Consider the following 25,382-nt stretch of genomic DNA (forward strand, 5'->3'; position numbering starts at 1 on the left):
ATTATTTAATTCTTTTCTTGAGAATATACAAGTTATTTTTTCAAACTACAATACATTCATTTTGCAAAATTGATTTAAAATATTAAATCTCACCTGCTCACCTGTGTCTTGTTGTGCGTCCTCAGGAGAGCGTGGACCTCGGGGAGATCATGTTCTCACTCTGCTACCTGCCCACTGCTGGCAGACTCACCCTGACCGTCATCAAGTGCAGGAACCTGAAGGCCATGGACATCACCGGATACTCAGGTGTGCCTTACACCCTGAATAGGGCAAATAATACGGATGAAGGCATGGTGGCGTCAGCAGAACTTTAATAAAACAAAAATATGCACAATATGCTAAAATAGTTGTCTGCTTTCCCTCCAGTGTTAGCTGTGTTCCATTTCACAACATGCCCTTTTCGGTTTCACTCATGCAAAGTAACAATAACGAGGCATACAAGGAAACACCGCTCCGCGATGACGTCATTAACACACGCATGCGCGTTGCTTCAACAAGGCTACTGAGTTAGCTATCGGCTAAAACCGCGACAAATGAAGCCTTAGCCGCTTAAAACAATTCAAAATACATCCTAAGTGTTGTTAACATGCATAGAAAATTATAAAGCAAGTCGACATTCTTGTCAAAAGAGCAAATATGGGTTAGAAACGCACCTGGAAAGGGGCAAATAAAGACACTTATGTCGTCTCCCCCACAGCTCCCACTTCTGGTCTCTTCAGGCATCACTAATCGATCCAGATCGATTACAATGCACACGTTCAAAGCATTTAACCCTTTAACTGAGCACTTTAACGTTTTTCACACAAAGTGTAACGTGTGGGTATTTAACATTAGACTTGTAATGGCTGTCATAAAGAGATTTTAATCCTTACTTCATTTTAATCTGACTAAATATCATGTTTTCCCTTACATCATGTACATTTGTGCATGTACTGTCAAATAATCATAAGCAAGGTGTGTAATGTCAAGCCAAATAGCGTTTTCTTTTTTCAATAAAAAAAAAATGCAACAAGGATGCCGCTTATGAAATGTGACATTTATGCTGCTTTAAATGCCAGACTTCAACCCCTAGTTTGGATTTAATGTGACATTTTTTCTTCTTCTAATGTTTAATGACATTCAGTTTTAATCCCTAGTCTTTGTAAGGCTTCCGCTGTTTGCCGTTATGTATTTTATTCATTATACTTGTGCATCATTATACTTGTGCATTCGAGACGGCAAACTTGTAGTAGACTCCATCGTATTTCCTCATATTATGGGCGAGGTTTATATTTGCTCAACTGCAGAGAGTGTAAGGCATCTATGAGGCGCACTGAATTTTGCGTAACAGGACAGCTATGCAAAATTGTAGTGCTTATTATAAATATATAGAATTGTATAATATCGTTTATTATAAAAATGTATTATTTATACAAAAATAAGGAAGTGCTTTTCTGATCCTATCTTCATTTCATAAAACTTTACTTTTTCTTGAAAATATACGTTATTCTCATATTATTATTACTTTTCTTTCTAGAATTATATATATATATATATATACATTAAAAAGTCTTTACTTTTGAAAAATTATGATTTTTTTTCTTGAAAATATAAAATTTTATTCTCATATTATTATGCCTTTTTTTTCTAGAAAATATACACGTTCCTTGTTGAAAAAAATAAGACCAAGACCTTCCTGTTGAAAAATTATGTATTTTTTTCTTGAAAATATACTTTAGTCTCATAATTATACAACTTTTTTCTTGAAAAAAAGCTTTCTTGCTAAAAATAAGACTTCACTCTTGCAAAATTAAGACTTTTTTAAAATAAATAAATTTTTTATTGAAAAAAAATCTGATTTTACTTTTGAAAAATTAAAAAAAAAAAATTCCTGACAATATACACGTTTATTCTCATGATTATTACTTTTTTCTCAAAAAGCTACAACTTCTTTCCTGAGAACAAAAACGTTTGAAACATTACGTAGGATTTTTGGGAGTGACAAACATACAACTTGAAGAAAAGACTTCCCTCTTGCTAAAAAAAAAAAATTCTCAAAAATATACAACTCATATTATGACTTTTTTCTACAAAATCTACTTTCTTGAACTTCTTTCTTGAAAAGAAATAATCAAAAATGTACAACAATAATTGAATAATCAATTATTATTATGACTTTACTTTGAAAATATTAATGTTTTCTTTACTTTACTTTTGCAAGATGATTTTTTTTTCCACTCCAAAAAATATGACTTTTTGCCGACTTTATATATTTATATATATATATATATATATATATATATATATATATATATATATTTATATTTATTTCATTCTTCTTGTAGTAGTACTAATATTTCTTTGTAAACAATACCTGAAGCATGTGGGTTGAGTTGTTATTATTACATATAGACACACTTTGGACAAAAGTATTGGGTATTAGTAGTATTGGTAGTATTGTGATAACTTAACACATATTTATGTCCCGATACTTTTGTACATTTGTAAATGTATGCCACTATGTATGGAAAGTGCCCCGTCATGACTTATTTTCCCGTCCGTCCATCTTTGTGCTTCCAAACAGATCCGTACGTCAAAGTGTCGCTCATATGTGACGGGCGACGTCTAAAGAAGAAGAAGACGAGCATCAAGAAGAACACCCTGAACCCCACCTACAACGAGGCCATCATCTTCGACATCCCGCCCGACAGCATGGACCACGTCAGCCTGCACATCTCAGTCATGGACTACGACTTGTACGTAAAAAGAAAACGGCGTAAAAAAATAAGAGTACCGTAGGCTTTTCACGTGAAGTCACATGGCGCTCGCCCGCCCCTCACAGGGTCGGTCACAACGAGGTCATCGGCGTCATGCGGTTGGGCTGCAACGCCGAGGGACTGGGCAGGGACCACTGGAACGAAATGTTGGCTTACCCCCGCAAGCCCATCGCACACTGGCACCCCCTGCTGGAGTCCAAGAAGTCTGAGAAGGAGGTGAGCGCCTTCCTCGCAATAACAGCCAGCGGAACTGATTGGGGTCACATTTCAATTATTCCCTTCTATATTTAAAAATTTCATCTTACTTTTTGGGGGGTAGTTGATTTTTTAAGAAAAAAACTAAAAGTTAATAAAAATGTCAAATTTACAAATTTTAAATTCATTGGTTAAATTTTTTTTTAGCAAAAATTTAAATGTAAATGTATTTTTTTTTAGATTTTGTAGTTTTCATAGTGTGGAAAAAAAATACAAATATATACGTGAAATAAAAACTATTGAATTCAAATGTCAAATTTTAATTCAAATAAAATGATCTAATTTTGCTAAAATACAATTGTAAACAATTAAACCACAAAATCCACTGGATTAAAAAAAATCTACAAAAAATGTAAATTCTTTTCTTTTATATTTTGTAATTTCAACAGTGAGGAAAAAATTTAAAAGAAATATGTGAAACACAAACTATTTAATACAGATGTCAAATTTCAGTTAAATTAAATGATGCTATAATCTTGCTAAAATCGAATAAAAAAAATAATTAAACCAGAAAATCCACTGGTTTAAAAAAATCTAAAAAAGTAAATGAATAAAAATGTTTTAAAAAAAATTATTTTGTACAGTGTTCATAGTGGGGAAAAAATTAAAAATAAATGTGAGATTAAAAAAAAACTATCGAGGAAAAGGCTTCTTGAGACGTCATCTGTACTTCTGTGTAGAAGGTGTCGGACGTTTCGCTCCTCATCCGAAGAGCTTCGTCAGCAAACTAATAAGTGCTGGTAGCTTAGGCCTTAAATATAGTAAGAGTGGGCGGAATTGGTGTGCCAACACCCTCCTCCTATTGGTTCGTTACACTAAGCCTGGGCGGAGCAGTGGTATAATCCTATCCTGTTATTCACACCTACGATAAAAGGGAAGTGTCGCTCCCTGAATTGGGTATGAACGACTCTGATACTGGCTTGTTAGTATCTATTGTTCTGGCTCGGCCCTGCCTTCACCTCATTTGCAAGACTAAGAGCTGTGGGTTTTGGTCTCAGTAACCTGCTGAACACCGGGTCCAAATTGAACCTCAAACCACCATTCCGATTCAATGATGGGTTCTGTTGTTTGACAAAAATAGCTTCCTTTACTCCTCTTTCAAACCATCTGTTTTCTTTGGCCAAAATCTTTACCTCGCTGTCCTGAAAAGAGTGATTGGTAGCTTTCAGGTGTAGATGTACTGCTGATTGAGGACCACTAGCATTGTCCCTGCGATGTTGATAAAGCCTTTTTTGGAGCATTTGCTTAGTTTCCCCAATGTAGTGCTCTTTGCATTCCTCATCTTTACAGTGGATGGAATAGACCACATTGCTCTGTTTCTGGTTTGGAGCCTTGTCTTTAGGATGCACTAATTTTTGTCTCAGGGTATTTACTGGTTTGAAATAGGTAGGAATTTTGTGTTGCCATAAGATCCTCTGGAGTTTTTCGGAGACCCCCGCTACATAAGGGACTACCACTCCTCTCCTTTTTGCTTCTGTGGGCTTTTGGGTTTCTTTCCCTACTCTCTTCTTTTGACATTTGTTAAAAGCCCACCGTGGGTACCCACAGGTTGAGAGCGCTCTCTGGACATGTTGTGTCTCCTTTTTCTTTCCCTCAGCACTAGTTGGTATTTGTTCCGCTCTATGTTGGAGGGTCCTAATAACCCCTAGTTTATGTTGTAGTGGATGGTTTGATTCAAAAAGCAGGTATTGGTCAGTGTGTGTGGCCTTTCTAAAGACCTCTGTAAGTAGCTGTCTGTCCTTTCCTATAATTACCTTGCAGTCTAAGAAGGCTAGTTGGTTTTCTTTAGTGTCCTCGCGAGTAAATTTGATATTGGTGTCCACCGCATTGATGTGATCTGTGAAAGACTGAATTTCTTGTTTTTTGATTATGACAAAGGTGTCATCCACGTATCTAAACCAGTGCCTTGGTTTTGTCCCTGAGAAGGATGTGAGAGCCTGTTTCTCCATCTCTTCCATGTACAGATTCGCCACTATGGGTGAGACTGGTGAGCCCATAGCACAACCATGAATTTGTCTGTAGAATTTCCCTCTAAACTGAAAATATGTGGTGTTAAGGCAAATTTCCAGTAATTGGCAGATGTGGTCAGCACTAAGTTTTGTTCTCCGATGCAGAGTTGAGTCCTCGAGCAGTCTCTTCCTCACCACCGAGACTGCTGCTGAGGTGGGGACAGATGTGAAAAGTGAAGTCACATCATAAGACACCAAAGTTTCCTCTGGCTCCAATCTGAGCTAATAAAATAAACTAGGGGTTATTAGGACCCTCCAACATAGAGCGGAACAAATACCAACTAGTGCTGAGGGAAAGAAAAAGGAGACACAACATGTCCAGAGAGCGCTCTCAACCTGTGGGTACCCACGGTGGGCTTTTAACAAATGTCAAAAGAAGAGAGTAGGGAAAGAAACCCAAAAGCCCACAGAAGCAAAAAGGAGAGGAGTGGTAGTCCCTTATGTAGCGGGGGTCTCCGAAAAACTCCAGAGGATCTTATGGCAACACAAAATTCCTACCTATTTCAAACCAGTAAATACCCTGAGACAAAAATTAGTGCATCCTAAAGACAAGGCTCCAAACCAGAAACAGAGCAATGTGGTCTATTCCATCCACTGTAAAGATGAGGAATGCAAAGAGCACTACATTGGGGAAACTAAGCAAATGCTCCAAAAAAGGCTTTATCAACATCGCAGGGACAATGCTAGTGGTCCTCAATCAGCAGTACATCTACACCTGAAAGCTACCAATCACTCTTTTCAGGACAGCGAGGTAAAGATTTTGGCCAAAGAAAACAGATGGTTTGAAAGAGGAGTAAAGGAAGCTATTTTTGTCAAACAACAGAACCCATCATTGAATCGGAATGGTGGTTTGAGGTTCAATTTGGACCCGGTGTTCAGCAGGTTACTGAGACCAAAACCCACAGCTCTTAGTCTTGCAAATGAGGTGAAGGCAGGGCCGAGCCAGAACAATAGATACTAACAAGCCAGTATCAGAGTCGTTCATACCCATTTCAGGGAGCGACACTTCCCTTTTATCGTAGGTGTGAATAACAGGATAGGATTATACCACTGCTCCGCCCAGGCTTAGTGTAACGAACCAATAGGAGGAGGGTGTTGGCACACCAATTCCGCCCACTCTTACTATATTTAAGGCCTAAGCTACCAGCACTTATTAGTTTGCTGACGAAGCTCTTCGGATGAGGAGCGAAACGTCCGACACCTTCTACACAGAAGTACAGATGACGTCTCAAGAAGCCTTTTCCTCGATGGACAACTCCTGTACGACTGAGAGCCTACACAGATAAAAAAAAACTATTTCATAAAAATGTCAGATTTCAATTAAAATGAAATGATTATCTAATTTTGCTAAAATAAAATTTGTAAAATTAAACCACAAACTCCACTGGTTAAAAAAAATTAAAAAAAAAATTAAAATGTTAATTTATTATTATTATTTTTAATATTTTGGACAATTTTTGTAGTGGGGGAAAAATGAAAATAAATAATATTTGAGATAAAAAAAATAAAAAAAATGTTAAAAAATATATATATATATATATATATAATAAAATAAACAACTGAAAATCCACTGGGTTTAAATAAAATAGAATTTTTTAAATTTTTTTTGTAATTTTTGAACTTTTTACAATGGGGGAAAATAAACAATAAGTATGTGCGATAAAAGCTATTTAGAAAATGTCAAATTTTTATTAAAATGAAATGATGATATAATTTTGCAAAAAATAAAATAAAAAAAAATAAACCAAAAAAAATCTACTGGTTAAAAAAAAATGGGAAATTTATGTGATGTGAAGTTCAAAAACAAAAGTAATATAAAATGATGAAATAATTAATTTAAAAAAATCTATAAATAACTTCCTGTAATAATTCAAATTGTTACAAATTTTTTAAACATTTTTTACAAACCAGCTGACACCACAATTTTATTGGATTCATTTAATATTTTGTTCTGAACGTGATGAGAATTTTTTTAAAATATTTTTCATTTTATATTATTATCCTAGATCATATTTATATGTATTTTGATACATTATTTATTTTTTATGTGGACCTTGTAGATGTTAAAATATTTCCTATCATTAATTTTTGAGAAAATTGTGTAGAAAATGTAAAATTACAGCCCAAAAAAGTGGCAAAATAATGACTTCATTCTCCTTTATATTTTTTCCTTCTTATTGACTTTTTTTGTGTTATTTTATAGCTTTTCTTTCATTTTTCCATGATCCTTTGTCTTATTGATTGCAGACTAAAATAGAAGTGTGTGTGTGTGTGTGTGTGTGTGTGTGTGTGTGTGTGACAGTGGAAAGCGAGAACGGCCAGCTTTGACAGCCAGGGCTCCTGCCCCTCCCCTCGTCCCCCAGCCACACCCTGAGAGGCGCCACCTGAGACCCCCTGCAACCCAGTGGGGTGGGGGTGGTTAGCGGCGGTGGTGGTGCTGCTGTGTTTTCTGCCTCCTGCTGGTCCACTTCCTGTCTGTCTGACTCTGTTCTGACCTCCCCCCCCAGCGAGGCCCGTTCCTCCCGCCCTCACCTTCCGTGGGACCACGTCAGGTCAGAGCGACCGGTGTTTGCGGTTTGCAGGCCGTTGAGCTAAGCGGCGGTTTCTTGACGGGAAGGTCGGGGGTCACCAGGGAACATTTCTTGGTGCGAAACAGGAAGGCAGAGGAGACAAGTTACAAAAATAAGTGTCGCATATGATAAAAAGTCTTTAAAAAAAATCCTATTTGTTGTTCAAGTTGAGTTTGCAGTTGCATCAACGACATTATTTGTCATGCAATGTTTGTTTTTCTGCCTAGCAACAGGTAAAATACTTCGCAGCCAAAAGATAATCATTTGTATTCTAATAAGTCTTAATTTTGTTTTTTGAAATTAATAAAAATGTATTCTGGTTGCTAAAATGAATTCAAAACAATAACATTAACTACAATTAATTAAACTAAATGAATTAAAATTAATTTATTTGCTAAAAAGTTAAAACAATTACAATTTAATTAAAATGAAATTAAAGAAAAAAATAAATATATATATTTAAATTAGCCCAACTCACTATCACTATCCCTGGTTGTTTTTACTGTAATAAGGCTTATCTTTTTCATTTAATTAAAATTAATTCAGTTTGCTAAAATTAATTTGAAACAAAATGTAATAAAATTAAACTAAATACATTTATTTCAAATGTATTTAAATTAGAACAACTCGTCTCTTTTCCTGGTTGCTTTTACTCTATTAAGTCTTAATTATTTTTTAAACGAATTTAAATTAATTCACTTTCCCAAAATTAATTTAAAACAATAAAATGAATTAACATTGACAGAAATTAATTTTATTTAAATACATTTTCTTCGCTAAGAAAAAGTTTCAATTAGCACAACTTCACACTTTCTCTGGTTGTTCTCACTCCAATAAGCCTTAATTATTTATTTTGAAATGAATTTAAAATGAATTCAGTTTGCTAATATTAATCAACATTCATGAAACTAAATTAATTAAAATAAAATACATTTTGTTTGCTAAGAAAAATGTTTAAACTCGCACAACTTGCCACTTTCCGTGGTTGCTTTTACTCTAAGTCTTCATTTTTTTGTATTAATTAAAAAGTATTCAGTTTGCTAAAATTAACTTAAAAACAATAATATTAATTAAAATGAATTAAACTGAACTAATTTCATTAAAAAAAAACTCTTTGCCTAGAAAAAATAATTTAAATTAGCCCAACTTATCATTCCTGGTTGTTTTTACTCTAGTAAGTTTTTTAAAAATTACAATGAATTAAGTTTGCTAAAATTACCTTAAAACAATAATATTAACTAAATTAATTTAAAAAATTAAAATTGTATTAAGATTTAATTAAAAATTTAATTACAAATTTAATTAAAAATTAATTTAATTTAAAAAATGTTTGCTTAAAAAATATATTTAAATCAGCACAACTTCCCCTGGTTGTTTTTACTCTAATCAGGCTTAATTTTTTTTTAATTAAGTAAAGCTTTAAAATTAATTTAAAAAAACGTTAATTAAAATCAAACTAAATTAATTTCATTCAAATACATTTTGTTTTTAACATATTTAATATAAAATAATATAATACAATAAAATGAATTAAATTGAATTGCAATTTAAGTGGATTTTTAGTGGATTTTTTAGTTTTCCAAAAACGTAATAATTTAAATTAGCACAATTTGTCACTTTCTGGTGGTTTTTGGTGGTTTCTGCGGGTGGAGTTTGTATACTTGAGTGTATATTTTCATGTAATGTGTTTTGTTCCCTCCGCGTAGTGACTATGTTTTGTTAACGAGACCGGATGTGACGAGTACATAACAGTAGTGATTTTTCGAGCATACAGTATGTAGCCTAGCCGGTGGTGATATTTTGAGGAAAAAAAAAACCCAAACACTCCCTCGATGTGATTTGTCACACTGGTTCTGATTCTGTGCTTCTACTGGATCCCCTCAGGCCCTTGTCTTTCACACTGACACCGTTTTAATAACATTGTGAGAAGAAATCAGCAGTTTGGTGCCGTGTTTCCCGTACGCCACAAATAGATTTGGTACTACCTGTTTGCCCTTGCGCATAAAGACATTATAATGCACCTGGTCTGCCAGAGATGATGAAGAAGAAGACGTAGCAGGAGGGATCGGTGTTGCCAACTTAGCCACTTTGTTGCGATATTTAGCGAGTAATCAGATCTGTCTCGATGCTCTTTTTCACAAAAGTGACTAGCGACAAGTCTCGTGAAGACATGAAAGCAGGTACCGCTCTTCTCAACGAGCAGCGGGTGCTGCGGTGGGCTCCTCCCCATCAAAAAGCACTCACAGACGATAGTTCATTTGTACATTGAAACTTATTTGTTTTGCTTTTTGTGTTTTTCTTACTCACTTTTTGCAAATGTGTCATCATCAACTTCAACTTGTCTAGGTTGCCTCCTAGTGGCCAAAAACGACAAAGATTAGATGCACCCAGTTGCGGCCAATCAGACCTAAGGTTTGGGGTTTGAAACTTGTTTCTGCTGCACCCTGGTAGCCAAAAATTTTGATAAGGCATGGAAATTTTGTTTGGTCACAAACGAAACTTCAGTTTGTTTAATGACCATAACGACATTAAGAAATGTAGATCAAGACAATCTGTCATTTCTAGTGGCGGCCAATCAGGTTCAATCAATTTAAAAGTCGTTAGTAAAAAAAAAAAAACCACAACAATAACATTAACATTTTCATTTTCATCTAACCATATTTATGCAAGGTTGTTTTCGATGTCTAAATACGGGGAGGGGAGGGAATAGTGAAAAATGACTGGTTGATGACCCGGTGTGTCATATCTAAAGGCGGCCAATCAGATTCAATCAGGGTTGGGTTTGAACATCTTTTATGTCGGCCCCAACTGGCCAAAAAAAACGCCGACGACATTAAAAAAACCCACTGGATCCGCAAAAAATGTTGATGGTTGATGACCCGGTGTGTCATATCTGAAGGTCTCCAATAAGATTGGATCAGGGTTGGGTTCAAAAGTCATTTATGCTGCCCCCAACAGGCCCAAAAAACAATAAAAAAAATCTCATTCCATCTGCACAAAATCTAACCACTTGTGCATTGTTGTTTTCGAAGTCTAAAATCGAGGGAAAATGGATGGAGAAAGAGAACTGGTTGATGACCCGGTGTGTCATATCTAAATGTGGCCAATCCGATTCAATCAGGGTTGGGTTCAAAATTATTTTATGCTGCTCCCAACTGGCCAAAACATTTAATAAGGACACTAAAAATGAGTTTCAGCAAATGAAAAGTTGTTTTCTAATGGGACGATTGGATGAAGATTAGGGTGTCACATCGTTGCTTGTACTGCCCCCAAGTGGCCAAAAAATCTGAATAGAAAATAAACAACTCTGGAAACAGAAGGAACTTAGTTATTTTCATGACAAGCATTCACAAGTTTGCTAAACCATGCCCCCTATCTTCCGCATCTGGGCCACTTGCGTGCACAAACGACCTGACCATATATCAACAGTGTGTCTCCAGTGGCTCCGCTTTCCAGACTGTGTAGGTGCAGATGTTTCCGGCAGGATCTGTTTTCGACATTTACCGCTGCGTCGGCCAGACGGGGGTCAGCCCAGTTGGGTGGGCGTCGGAAGAGCTGTGACATTTAGCCTAATTGGCGTTTGTTCAGCGGTGGCGACGGTGAGTCCATGCGTTGATGGTTGTGTCATCTCACTTACTTTTATTGGCGAGCATCCACAACATGTCAAGTGTCATATCAGAGCACAAACAAAAAATACAACCACGTACCGTACTTCAGACCCTCGGAAACCAAGCGTAATCCATCCCAGTTTGATTGGATTTGAATTTCCTCCATAAGAAACACACGGTTGTCGGCACGCACAACGCAGCCCACCAATTGTTTGTGATACTCTATGTTTCGCAAAACAACGTAAACAAGTCATAACTTTAAAAAGATACAATTTCTGCCCCATTTGGAGATCTCAAGTACAGTTACCAAAACACAGGACCCAAAGAAAACTACGCACAAAAAATCTCATATCTCTGCGGACATATCCACAGTGTGGGAGCATCAACCTCGTCTCCCAAGGGTCAAACTTGAACACGATCCAAAGATACTGTGATCTCTGTTCTACGCACAAAAAATCTTTGGACCTATCCACAGGGAGGGCGAATCAGCCCCATCTTTCTCGGGTCAAACTTATATGGTTCTTTGTTCTTCACAGAGTGATACCATTTTTGCCCTGTTTGGAGATCTCAAGTAGAGTTACCAACACACAAAACTTGAACATGACCCAAAGAAAACTGCAACCCCTGTTCGTCACAAAAAAAAAATGTCCGACCTATAGTGGGAGAGTCAGCCCCCAATTTTTTTTTATGGAGTGATACCGTTTTGCCCCATTTAGAGATCTCAAGTAGAGTTACCAACAGACAAAATTTTAACATGACCCAAAGAAAACTGCAACCCCTGTTGTACGCACAAAAAAATCTCGGACCTATCTACAGAGTAGGAGAATGAAGCCCGTCTTCCTGGGGTCAAACTTATGCAGATTTTTTTTTTAGAGCAATACTATTTTTGCCCATTTGGGGAGCTTAAGTAGAGTTACTACCGCGCGGGATGACCACAGTTCCAACGGCCACTTATGCTGCAAATGTTCATCCGAAATTATAGAGAATGTTCACAAAGGTTGGCTGTATACGCCCTCGGAACAAGTCGTACACACACAAGAAATAATGTAGTAAAAGCCGACCAATCACAGCTCTTACGCCGTCGCCTTGACACAGAAGCATAAGCGAGGTTTTAGAAATAATAAATTGTCTAGCAAAGCAGACCATTGACTTTACGTTATTCTTCCAGGTCTACGGTGGTTGTGACTATTTTGAAACAACTGCTTGAAAAATACGGTCTTCTTTAACTTTCATTTGGGCTTTCAAATATTTCCTTGAAACTTTCGCTGGAATTCCAGTTTGTTTGCTCAAACGTTCAAATTCGAGCATCCACTGTATGTACGATCTCGTTTTTGTACATGTTTTGGACTGTTATCGCTTAGCTCCACCTACCTTTCTCAATATGCTTTCTTGATATGATAGCACTGAATTTTTTTATTGAACATTTTGTATTTGTAACAAAGATGAACGCGTGCGATACCATGAAGAGTTGAGTTGTTATCATGAAGTCTGATGACGTTATTATCGACATTCTATCGGCTACTAGTTGTCACTGTCAGACCAATTTGTTGTTTTCCTTCCATGAGGTGTCATATTGGTGTTCTGGGTTCTGTGACCTTATCTTTCTTTGGATTAAAGGATCTTATATGCAAAGCGGGCTCTTGTTTGTGTGTTTTTGGGCCTAACGAGCCACGGCGGCCACCGACAACGTGAGATGAGACGACACTGCGGGGACGCTTGACAACATCCAATTAAAGTGTTTCTGTGTTGTTGCTTTATTGCCAATAATACTGAAGATACATTGTGTTGGAAAATGTGAGATTTGCTCTGTTTATAAGCACAAATGCGATGTGAAATGCTTATATTCACTTAGGTGTTTAATTAGCAAGATAGCTCGCCAAGTCAGCCCTGCAAACCAATAGGGGGCAGTATATTAGAAATGTATATGAGAAATGTTTCTCCTCACAAAAATGACATATATTTTGTAAACATCAAACGACTTGAACCTAAATGTTTTTGCGACAACAAAGAAAATGCAACTCAACGCATATATGTTTGTTGAAGACGATTTTAGAGTTTTGACAATTTAGACGAACCTAACATGTACGCTCTTTGTTCGACATCAAAAACGGTTTGTTGTCTTCATTGAAGACAACGTGTGTGTTATCAAAAACATTGGAAAGGATTGGTCACGTTCCGCAACCCTAACATAAGCGTAAGACGATTTTAGAGTACACGTTATAACAGACACGTTTTTGTCTACCGTCAACGCAGAAGCACCTAATGTGTTTTTTTCGTTAACGCTGAAGGCTGTGTAGAGTTTCCAATGAACGCAACACAGAAAGAAACAAACCTAGCATACGTGTTTTGGTAGACGTCAATGAAGACATCGTGTGTGTTGTCAAAATCGGAATCGGAAAGGGTTGGTCACATTCAGCAAGCCTAACGTAAGCGGTATCGTAAATATTATATTGAATACGATTTTATAGTTGTAAGTAAACCTAACTTACAATGTAAACACAGAGGGACCTAACGTGTTTTTCGTTTTGTGTTTTCAAAGACATTTGAGACAAATCTAGCATACGTGCTTTGGTAGACGTCCAAAATTGTTTGGTGTCTTTGACAAAGACAATGTAGTTGTTATCATAAACATCGGGAAAGGTTGGTCATGTTAGGGTTAGAGTTAGGGTTAGGCAAACCTATCGTAAGTGTTATCAAAAATAATTGACTGAAGATGGTTTTAGAGTTGTCAGCGAATGTAACCTACAACGTAAACACAGAAGGACCGAATGTGTTTTTCGTTAACACTGACGAGCACAAAGCACAAAGACAATTTAGACGAACTTAGCATACCTAAAGACAATTTTGACAAACCTAACATGTACCTGTTTTGGTAGACGTCAAAAGTGTTCTTAAACGGAGAAAAACATTCGTATTATCAAAAACATCGCAAAGGATTGGCCTTGTTCAGCAAACTTAATGTAATCGTAAGACAACTTTAGAGTTCTGAATAAACCTAACACAGACGTTTTTGTCTACCGTAAATGCATAGGAACCTAACGTGTGTTTTTCATCAACGCTGACGAGGGTTTCAAGTCTCCAATGAGCACGACCCACAGAGACAATTTAGACAAATTCAGCATACGTGTTTTGGTAGACGTCCAAAATTCTTTGGTGCCTTCGACGAAGACAACATATGTGTTATCAAAAACATTGGAAACGATCGGTCACATTAGTCAGTAGGACAGTTTTAGAGTCTTATGTACAACCAACACACGTGCAGACAAACGTAACGCTGAAGAGAGTTTAGAGTCTCCAACAAGCGCAACAAATTGAGACAAACCTATCATACGTGTTTGGTAGACATCACTGAAACATCGTATGTAATCGGAAAGGGTTGGTGGAGTCTCCAACAAGGCCAAAGACAATTTACACAAAGCTAACATGTACTGTACATGTTTTGGAAGACTTGATAAACTGTTTGGCGACAGACAAGACAATGTTTGAGTTATCAAAACATTAAAAAGGGTTGGCCATGTTCAACCAACCTTACGTACGCGTTATTGGAAATATTGAAGATGATTTTAGAGTCGTCAGTAAACCTAACAGACGTTTTTCTCTACGCCGAAGAAGGCTCAGAGTCTTCATCGAGCCTAACATATATATTTTCTAACTTCTATGGTTTTACTCGGGAAAAAATTGGAAGAAAGTCCTGGATAATTTATTCTTGTCAAACCAAGAGTTTCCTCTTGGCACTCAGCCTGTAGAGGATTTGGTATCCGTCGTCCCAGCTGTAGATCTGTTTCTCTTCGGGGTTGTACTTCAGACTGGCGTGGGCTCCATAGCGTCGGGGGAAGTAGAAGAGCGGCGCCTCCTCGCTCGTAACCTTGTTGTTAACGTCAAAGACACACTGGACACGCGAGCGACTGGCCAGCCGAGTGTTGTAAACAACGTAGAGGGTCCCGCACGCCACAAATGCCGCCTCCGACTTGTCCCTGGGGCAGCGGGTGTCCCAGATTTGCTCAATGTCCAACGTGATGGGGTCCATCTTGGCCAGGTTGATGTTGGGCTCGCTCTCGCTGTTGGCGTAAAGAAGCCAGAGGCCTTGGTCATCCACCGCGATGTCTGCCAACGTCTCTGGGTTGAGGCTGTAAACGACAGAGTGACTCTCCACAGGGAGGATGGCCGCGTCCACAGGCTCGCCCCTCAGGATGTCGTATTTGACCACCTGCACGTCTGCCCCCTGCTGGATGTAATACAGATACCCGTTGTAAACAGCCACACCGCTCCCCCTCCAGTCAGAGGGCAGCTTGATGGGTCGGCCGAGGGCGCCCGCTGCAGACCCCCCAAACTCCTTCACGGACTCAAACTGGTAGACGGTGTCCCCTGCTGTCCCGTTAAACACGTAAACCTTGGACGACCTGGGGTCTCGAAACCACACGCCCTTAGAAGCGCCCATCCGCTTCAGGATCTTTGCCGAGCGGATGGCAGAGGTGATTTCCACGCAGTCTGCATTGGCACAAAACACATAGAACACAATAGTGGCGTCAATGTGGACTCCATGCTTGGATTTACACGTACATCAAAGCTAATTGGGCAGATACGGTGAATCAGGGGTGTCCAAAGTGTGGCCTAGGGACCATTTGCGGCCCGCGACTGTTTTTCTATTGGCCCGCGGCACATTCTAAAAATAGAATTTAATAAGAAAACTAAAAAAAAACAAAAACTACAAGAGCAAAACTTTAATAATTCGCCAGTAATTTTACCAGAATGAAGTCAAAATATTAACACAAAAAAGTTGTACTCTAACAACAAAAAGTCATATTTTTTTTAGGAATATTATAAGGTAAAGTATTGTCATGTTAGTAGCATAAAGTTGAAATATTAAAGAAAAAAGAATATGACAAACATACAAAACAACAAGCAAAGTTTTAATTTTTACAAAATTAGGTTGTGAAAAAAAATTATAAATATAATAGGAATATTTTGATACAATTTACAAGAAAAAAGCTTAAATTGTCGGAAAATTTGAAAAACCCCATCAGAAATAAAGAAACAGATTTTATGAGAATAAAGTAAAAAAATTAAGAGAAAAAAGTCATATTCTAACAAGAAAAAAGTCGCAATTTTATGAGATTAAACTCTCAATATCATGAGGAAAAATAAAGTCATTTTAGTGGCATAGAGTTGAAATATTAAAGAAAAAATAAGTTATTTTTTAAAAAGGTGTAATATTATGAGAAACAAACAAAAAATTAAGTTTTGGAAAATTAGGTTGGGAGGAAAAAAAGTTACAATATTATAGGAATAAAGTCAAAATATTACAAAAAGAAATTTATTCATCATTTATTTATGAACAAAGTTGACACATTTGGAACATTAACAAAAACAACAACAGCAAAAACGGTAATACGGATAATCGGCTTTTTCACTTACATCACAAAACTGAGATGCTGTTTTTTTCTTGAAACATATCTAACTGGCCCTTGCACCTTTTCGTTTTTCAGTACGTGGCTCTTGCTGGAAAAGGTTAGGACACCCCTGCTGTAAATGCGTCTGGATTCCATTAAGCGCAGAGCGCCTGGATATTCCAAGTTGTGGCCTCGAAGCACACAACAAAAAACCCTGAAAGTTTGAGGAAAGTCGAAGAAGAACATTTTGTTCCGCTTTTGTTGCGATCCAAAGCCTTGAGGGGGAGGAAAGAGGCTCACAGAATTCAACATAAAAGCAGCGCAAAAGAACAGAAGATGCTCCTTGGATGTGACCAGGAGGCAAATTAGTCTCCCAAACAAAAGAAAATAAGAGTCTCCTCACAAGGGGTTCATTTTGGGGTCGCTTGACAATGGACAGGGGAACAGGAGCAGGAACAGGAACGCTGCTGACCTGAGGCCAGCGTCTCTAACTAGCTGGAAAGAGCAAAGCCTCATTCTGAATTCTTCCCGTGGCTTCGTGATGGTGCTGATATCCTACACGTGTGCGTCATTACCTTTGGAGAGTCATTGGAGAAATGCTTCATTTCATCTAAACGCTCCCGAAGGAATTCCCCCAATCCGACGTTGTCGTTTGCAACCAATCATGCGTTTTTTCATATCTCCCTTCATGTTCCACTCAGATGAACATGATGCCGTTTGCTAGATTAACTATTGGAAGAAGCCGTCGTTACAAATGTTCACGTTCACACGGCTTCAGAGGAATCTTGGACAACCGAGTCACAGAAAGAGAAGCATTTTACAACAAACCTAATATGCGTATAAAGCTACGTGTTTTTGTAAACATTCAAGCTAATATTGTCAAACGATTTTACATTTTTGCAAACGTTGTAGCTAATTTACTTTCTTGTCGGAAACAAAAAAAAATGTATATTAGAACTGGGTTAATGTGTGTACCATCAACCAACCAAACGTACATGTTTTCGTAAACATTCAAGCTAATTTAATTTACTTTGTTGTCGGGAACAACAACACCTTAGTTAGTTAGTCTTGGATTAACGTAACATAAGCATTAACACAAACATCGCAGATAATTTGGTCGTTTTTGCCAACAACAGCACCATTGTGAGTTTTGAAGAAACTTAACGACAGCATTGTCGTAAACATCGCAGATGATTTAGCCGACAACAAACCAAACGTGCGCATTATCGTGAATGCAAAAGACATTTTAGTTATCAATGAACCTCATGTACGTGTTTTTAAAAAATAAATATTAAAAAACGCTTTAGTTGTCTTCAGCAAACCTAATGTAAACGTGCCAACATCAACCCAACGTACGTGTTTTCGTAAACATTAACGCTAATTTACTTCAATATCACAAACAACAGCACTATTGAGAGTTTTAAAGAAACGTAACAACAGCATTATTGTAAACATCGCCGATGATTTAGCCAACAACAACCCAAACGTAAACATTTTCGCAAACGCAAATGATATTTTAGTTATCAATTAACCTCACGTACATGTTTTTAAAAAATAAATAGTAAAGACGTTTTAGTTGTCTTCAACAAAATAAACGTGTCAACATCAACCATACGTACGTGTTTTTGTAAACATTTAAGCTAATTTACTTTGTTATCGGAAACAACAACACCTTTTAGAATCTTCGTTATCGTCGACACCGAAGCCTTCGTTGAACATCATGTACTTGTTTTTGCAAAGATTAAAGACAATTTGGGTGTTATGGGAAACAAAAAACAAATGTTTAGACTTAGGAATGAAAGTTTTTGTCAACATTGTCGATCATTTAAGAATCTTTGCTGAACATAAACGCATAAAGACGTAAGATATTTGACGGTTATCGGAGGAAACACAAGCGTGTTATCGCAAACATCAGTGACAATTAAGCCCACTATAAAGCTAACGTATGTGTTTTTAGGTGACGATTAGGTTATGATTTTGAGTCTTAGACGGACTTATTGTACACATGGAACACAATTTAAAGTCGCGTACAAGCCCACACGCGTTTTCATACAAGTTGACTTTCAGCATAACTTCCGAACGCGTTTTGTAATCTTTGACAAATCTCATGTGCACCACCGAGCGTACCTTTATTTTGGTAATCATGGAAAAGGCTTTCTCACCAGACACTCTGGAGGGAATCTCTTCCCAGCCCTGGTCCTGGTCTCCTCGGCTTTCCTCCTGGCTCCACACTCCCTGCTCCACCACACGCTCCGCCTGATTAGCGCAGGCCCTCGGGGACGTCCGGCTCTCCACAAAGTCCATGTCTCGTTCCACACGCTCCACGCGGGCTGCCGCCGCCGCCATGTCTTTGGTCAGCACGCCGTGCTGCTGCCTCAGGGCCTCCATGGTCTTGTTGGACTGTTTGTGTAAGTCCTGCAGCTCCCCGTGGTGCTGCCGCAGTTGCTCCTGCCACAGGTGCATGTGGCCCTGGCAAACAAACGTGCACACATTTTAGTATTTAGTGTTTAAATGGGAAAGTGGTACATTTGACTAAACTTCTAATACTGTGTTATGTGAAACACATTTTCATTAAGTCCTAATATCCCCAGAAAAGAACCATTTAGAAAATCGGCCTAATATGACTACAAAGAAAAAATTCCATCAATTTAAATGAAATTGTCATTTTATCCGAAAATTCATACAGTTTACAAATTGTGATGTTATTTCATTTATCTTTTTGATGAAGTCGGCATTTTACTGGAAAAGTTGTATATGTTACAAAATAAAGCTCTAGCATTGTGAGTTTTAAATAAATAATTAAATTAGGCCATCATTTTAAACATTAAAGTCATAATATTACCAGTATAAAAAAAATTAAAAAGCAAAAAAAAATTTGATTTTTAAGACAAAATGAATACACTTTATGAGACAAAGTTGTATGTTGTATGGTTTTACTAAAATAAATTTGTAATAATATGACAAAATAACACAAAGTTGTACATTTGTGAGAATATTGATATAATATGAAAAGAAATAAAATAAATAATAATAATAAAATAAAGAAAATAATGTTGTAATATATATATTTTTTTAATTAAGTTGCTGGAAAGTTGGAATTTTTTGGGTCCAAAGTTGCAGTATTGTGGGGAAAAATGAAAACAAATTACGTCGTAATTTGAGCAGAAAAGTAAATTTTACAACAATAATGTTCTACTATTATGAGTTAAAAAAAAAAATTACCAAGATTTTTACCAGAAAAGTTACAGTCAAGCCGTAATGTTATGAGTATAGAAGAATTGTGAAAAGAAATTAAACTGTAATTTTGTAATTCAAATACTTTATGAGCAAAAATTTGTAATATTTTTGGCTATTTTTAAAAATTAAGTAATAAATTTTACTGGCAAAGTTTTCCATTTAAGGTATTTTAAAAAAAAAGATAAATAATTGACATTATATATATAAAATATTATATATATATATATATTATATATATAATATTATATTTATATTGACATTACAAGGATAAAAACACTGAAATTAAGCGGTCATTTTAACAAAAAAGTTGTATATTTTACTCGACTGGACTTTTAAATATTAGAATAAAATATTTATCGAATATCTTAAAAAGGATTTGGCGAGTTAACAGTCCTGAACTGGGAGGACAAAGTCATGTTTGTTGTTAAAGTGACATTGCCAACTGGTGGCCTGGCGTGCGTATTACACTCACAGGCAACATTTGGAATACGAGAAACTTTGAAAAACACAAGAATTAAAAAAAAAAAAGTTGCAAGCAGTACAAAGAGGGTGTGTGGGCATGACTCGTACCTCGATAGCCAACAGTCTGTTCTCCACATAGTCCATCAGGGCCTGGTAGTAGAACTGAGACGCACAAAGCGTCCAGCCAGTGGACACCAGCAGGATCAACACAAGCTTCATTGTTCTCTCATCGGGATTCCTTCCAGAACTTCACACAACCTCCTGGTCCAAGCAAGCGCAGGGTGCTGGAGGGGATAAAGACGGGAGACTTTGCGGGTCCTGGGGCCGAGTTCTCTCTTGGAATGTTTTCTCTCAGGGAGGAGCCTGCTGGAGGAGACCTCACACACTCAACATGCACACATCTTCTCTTTTTCTTCTGCAAGTCCACCATGAATATCTTTGCATTGCTCGGTCCACAATATAAACATAACGTTGAATTTGTGAATGTATTTCATAACAAAAGATATAAACACATCCTTCTGAAATGATTAAATCAGCTACATGCACATTTAGGCCATTTTTCAACTCATATAAACACCATTTTCTGTTTATACGTAATCAAAATGCACTTTCTGATCTTTCTAGACACTATTACCATACCTACATTTATATTTAGGCGTGTTTTTACGTCATTGAAACATATAAACACACATTTACACAACTTTTTGGCACGATTAAATCGGCTAAAATGCACATTTAGGCTATTTTTCAAACCATACAGGCACCTTTTTCCATTAATAAATCACCGAAATGCGAATTTTGATCCTTCCATACATTATTACCATACCTACATTTAACCATGTTTTTACATCATTAAAACATATAAACACACATGTAGACAGCTTTTTGACATGATTACATCATCTTAATGCACATTAGGGCTATTTTTCAAAACATATAAGTACCTTTTTCCATTAATAAATCAGCAAAATGCACATTTTGCTCCTTCTATACATTATTACCATACCTCCACATACATTTAACCATATTTTTACGTTATTAAAACATATAAACACACATTTACACAACTTTTTGACATGATTAAATCAGCTAAAATGCACATTTAGGTCATTTTTCAAACCATAGAAATACTTTTTTTAATGGTGTGTTTTTTGTTTTTTTTATTGGCTAATGTAATTTGACAAAAAAACCACCAACAACGACGACAGAAAAAATGGAAAAATCTTCAGGAATTTTACAGGAATTAAGTCAAAATATTAAGAAAAAAAGTTGTAATATAACAAGAAAAAGTTGTAATTTTATGGGATTAACGTTGTATTATTTATCAGGAAAATATTATTTTTGAGGTTGCGGAAAAGTTATAATGTTACGAGAATAGAGGGAAAGTAAAGTCAGAACATTATGGGAATAAAGGTACAAGAAAATTGCCAAGAGCAAAGTTGAAACAGTTGGACAATTAAAAACAAAAAAAACAGCAGAAAAAAAACAGCTGTAATTTTACGGGAATAAAGTCAAAATAATAATAGAAAAAAGTTGTATTCTAATGAGAAAACAAGTCATAATTTCTTGACAATAAGCTATTAAAGAAAAAAATATTAAAGAAAAAACATGCCATTTTTTAGTCACAATATTATGAGAAACAAACTAAACAAAATAAAGTTGTAATTTTTTGGAAAATTACATCGCAGAAAAAGTTAGAAGATGGGAATAAATTTGAAATATTATAGGAATAAAGTCATAATATTATGAGAAAAAAGTCACATTTGAATGAGGAAAAAGTCGCAATTTTTTTACGAGAATAAACTTGTAGTCTTATGAGGAAAAATAATGTCATTTTAGTATCAGAGTTGAAATATTAAAAAAAAATACTTAAAAAAAATTCATAGTATTATGACAAACAAGCAAAACAAAGTTGTATTTTTTTTGGAAAATTTGGTTGCAGAAAAAGTCAAAATATTATGTGAATAAAGTCAAAATATTATGTGAAAAAAAATGACAAAGAATGTTTAAGAAGAAAGTGGAAATATTTGGTAATTTTTTTTTTTAAATGGGAAAAGAAAGCAAAGAGTTAAGTTGATATTAACTCATTCAGTACCAAAGACGTTTTTAGAATCCCCAGCGCCTGATCCCAACAACGTATTTATACGTCTTTTTTGCACGAGAGACAAAGAGAGGTGATGACACAACTCCCCCCCCAACACACATGCATATTTTTTCTTTAATACTTCAACTCTGTGCTACTAGAATGACATTAGTTTTCACCATAATACTACAAGTTTATTCTCGTAAAATTGTGACTTTTTTCTTGTTAAAATGCCACTTTTTTTTATTTGTATTTTATTCTCCTAAAAAATTACACCTATTCCCCCCCCCCCATGCTGTTGTTTTTTTAATTTTCCAACTATTTCAGCTTTCTTCTTGTAAATTTTCTTCTCAAATTATGACTTTATTCCCATAACATTAGAACTTTTTTCCAAAAATTACAACTTTTTTTGCTGTTTTGTGTGTTTCATATTAAAATGTGGAAAAAAACAACATTTCTTTAATATTTCAACTTTATGCTAATAAAATGACGTTATTTTTCTTCATAATATTATGAGTTTATTCTCAGAAATGTCGACTTTTTTTCATAAGGAGTACAGTTTTTTTCCTTAATGTTATGACTTTATTCTTGTAAAATTCCTGCCGATTTTTCCATTTCTGCTGTGTTTTTTTTTTTTTTAATTTTTCTTGTAAATGATATTTTTAGAATGCACTGCGGGCCAATAAAACAAACAAACAAACAAAAAAAACTTTATGGTAATTGTATAAAACTTGGCCCGGATTAGTTTGTTTATTATTATTGTTTTTAAAAAATGTAATGATTTCCTGTTTGGCAAGGTGTATAAAATAGGAGATTTGCAAATACGTCCCCATTTTATACCCTCGGGACCCATTTGGCTCCCATAAGAAGCACATATTTTTAAAATAGTGTAATCCTAATTCTATTTGCTTTTGAAGGCTGGACAGGACAGGGGTAAAATAAATAAATAAAATAAAATAAAATAAAATAAAATAAAATAAAATAAAATAAAATAAAATAAAATAAAATAGTGTAATCCTGACATATTATAATGCTTTACTCATCAATACCTAATAAATGTAAGCCTTCTAGGCCCACCAATTGATGGTGTACCGCTCTGTAAAGAAATCAGGCTTCGCTACACATCTTAAAGTGTCATCATGTAGTTTATGCACGCCGGATAAGATGCAACCTTTAATGAAATGTCTAGGTCTGAGTAACTGGTCTGCGTGTTTCCTTGTATGGAAAGTAAAGTTTATAAATAAAGTTGTGATTGAGCGCGGGACATTAAGCGGAATTAAGTTGTGTGTGCTTGGAACGTCAAATATGAGGAAAGACACCAGATCTGGTTTGAGGAGTGACTTTGCCGCCTTCAACGTTGCTTTTGTGTGTTGAACGCAAACAGAGGCTTGTTGCTTCCGACCCCGCCTCGCCGCCAGCGTCGCCGCCAATGGATGTTTGGTGACCCACAGGCGTATCGTAACGTACCACCAGTAAACGACAAGATTAGATATACCGTATATAGCATGTACGTATGTATGTGATACAATATAGTCATGTTTTATTTATTGTATTATTTGTATTTATTTCATTATTCTAGATATATATATATATATATATATAATTTATTCATTTATATTCATTTTATTATATTATATATATATATATATTATGTGTTATTTATTTTCATGCATTTTATTATAGTACTGCTGTTATTATTATATATAATATTTATATATAATATTACCTTATATATTAGTTCATATTTTATTTGAGAATTCACAAGATTAAAGTCAGAATATTCTGAGTCATTTTACATGAAAAAGTAATAATTTTACATGAAACTATTGCAATGTTACAAAGGGGGGAAAAATGCAACAAAAAATTGGCTCTTGGCATATTGGGGGAAAAAAATTGATTATGAATACAGTACTTTACATATACATCATATATGAATTAATTCACAAAGTAAAACAATATATATTAATTATTTTTATATGGGAATTTGAGCCTATGAAAGTCAAAATATTAAATCTAAAATTTTATTAGGAATTTTGCATTAAAAAAGGCAATAACGCTAGAAACAATAGAAAATATTGCAATGTTACAAAAACAAAGTCTGGATATGACAAAAACAAGTTTAAACAGCACAAAAAAAGAGAAAATAAATAATTTAATATGACAAATAGTCCTAAATTTAGAAATAAGTAGCAATTTTACAAGAAAAAGACAAACTTTTTAGGCTGCAATTTTACCAGGAAAAAGTACTCATGAAAAAAAAGGCTGTAATTTTACATAAAAGTAATAATTTTAGGAGAAAATATTGCAATGTTACAAGAACAAAAAAAGAATATGACAAAAAATGTGAAAACTGCAATCTGACACGATGAAAGTTTCAATGTTATGAGCAAAAGGAATCATTTTTATCCTGCAATCACTAAAAAGGTCACCTGGATTGTGTATTTCTACAGTGTAGAGAATGGCATTTGTATAAATATGACAAAAAAGACAATATTATTGGAAAATTATTGAGGAAAAAAAGGCATCATGGGACAAAGTAATCATTTTACATGAAAAAAACCTCCAAATTTTACGAGAAAATATTGCAAAAGAAAAAAAGCTAAAACTTTACAAAAAAATAAAAAATACAATAACTTAAAATGAGGAAAAGTCATACGTTTACGAGAAAAAAGTTGCACTTTTATGAGATAAAAGTCTTAATTTGACGGGAAAAAACTGAATTTCTATGGGGAAAAGTCATAATTTTTATGCTGCGATTTTATGAGAAAAAAAGACCTTGTGGGAAAAACTTTGACATAAAAGAGTAATGATTTTATGAGGAAAAAATTGTAATTTTGTACTTTGTAAAAACAAAGTAAGAATATGAGAAAAAATATGAAAACATTACAGAAAGAAAAAAAAAATTACATGACTTGAATGAGTTGTAATTTTACAAGAAAAAGTAATAATTTTATGACAAAATATTGCAATTTTACAAGAACAAAGTAAGAATATGAGGGGAAAAAGTGTGAA

General features: G+C 35.4%; 2 protein-coding genes across 2 annotated transcripts in view; one reads left to right on the top strand and one right to left on the bottom strand.

The window, feature by feature from the left end:
* Nucleotides 1-12,830, top strand: part of syt6a (synaptotagmin VIa) — an 80,631-nt gene extending 67,801 nt beyond the window's left edge. Inside the window, exons 4-7 of the mRNA XM_054773782.1 lie at nucleotides 126-246; nucleotides 2,564-2,735; nucleotides 2,822-2,972; nucleotides 7,323-12,830. Of these exons, the coding sequence (XP_054629757.1) occupies nucleotides 126-246; nucleotides 2,564-2,735; nucleotides 2,822-2,972; nucleotides 7,323-7,394 (516 nt within the window). The 3' untranslated portion in view covers nucleotides 7,395-12,830. The remainder of the gene's footprint in view (nucleotides 1-125; nucleotides 247-2,563; nucleotides 2,736-2,821; nucleotides 2,973-7,322) is intronic.
* On the bottom strand, nucleotides 10,069-20,791 carry olfml3a (olfactomedin-like 3a). Its single transcript, XM_054773795.1, has 3 exons — nucleotides 20,396-20,791; nucleotides 18,751-19,057; nucleotides 10,069-15,686 (listed from the first exon to the last, which is right to left on the bottom strand). The coding sequence occupies exons 1-3, from the start codon at nucleotides 20,504-20,506 to the stop codon at nucleotides 14,908-14,910; spliced, it is 1,197 nt and encodes a 398-aa protein (XP_054629770.1). The 5' UTR covers nucleotides 20,507-20,791; the 3' UTR covers nucleotides 10,069-14,907.
* Between the last annotated feature and the right edge of the window lie 4,591 nt (nucleotides 20,792-25,382).

This window comes from Dunckerocampus dactyliophorus, chromosome 1 (genome assembly GCF_027744805.1).
Source record: "Dunckerocampus dactyliophorus isolate RoL2022-P2 chromosome 1, RoL_Ddac_1.1, whole genome shotgun sequence".
Lineage (NCBI taxonomy): Eukaryota > Metazoa > Chordata > Actinopteri > Syngnathiformes > Syngnathidae > Dunckerocampus > Dunckerocampus dactyliophorus.

What these genes read in the sequence shown, in the direction of transcription:
- olfml3a (XM_054773795.1), bottom strand. Translation starts at nt 20,506, where the DNA reads ATGAAGCTTGTGTTGATCCTGCTGGTGTCCACTGGCTGGACGCTTTGT. An exon ending in ACAGACTGTTGGCTATCGAG is followed by an intron (nt 19,058 to 20,395) that starts GTACGAGTCATG and finishes TTTGTTTGCCAG; the next exon opens with GGCCACATGCACCTGTGGCA. An exon ending in GATTCCCTCCAGAGTGTCTG is followed by an intron (nt 15,687 to 18,750) that starts GTGAGAAAGCCT and finishes GTGCCAATGCAG; the next exon opens with ACTGCGTGGAAATCACCTCT.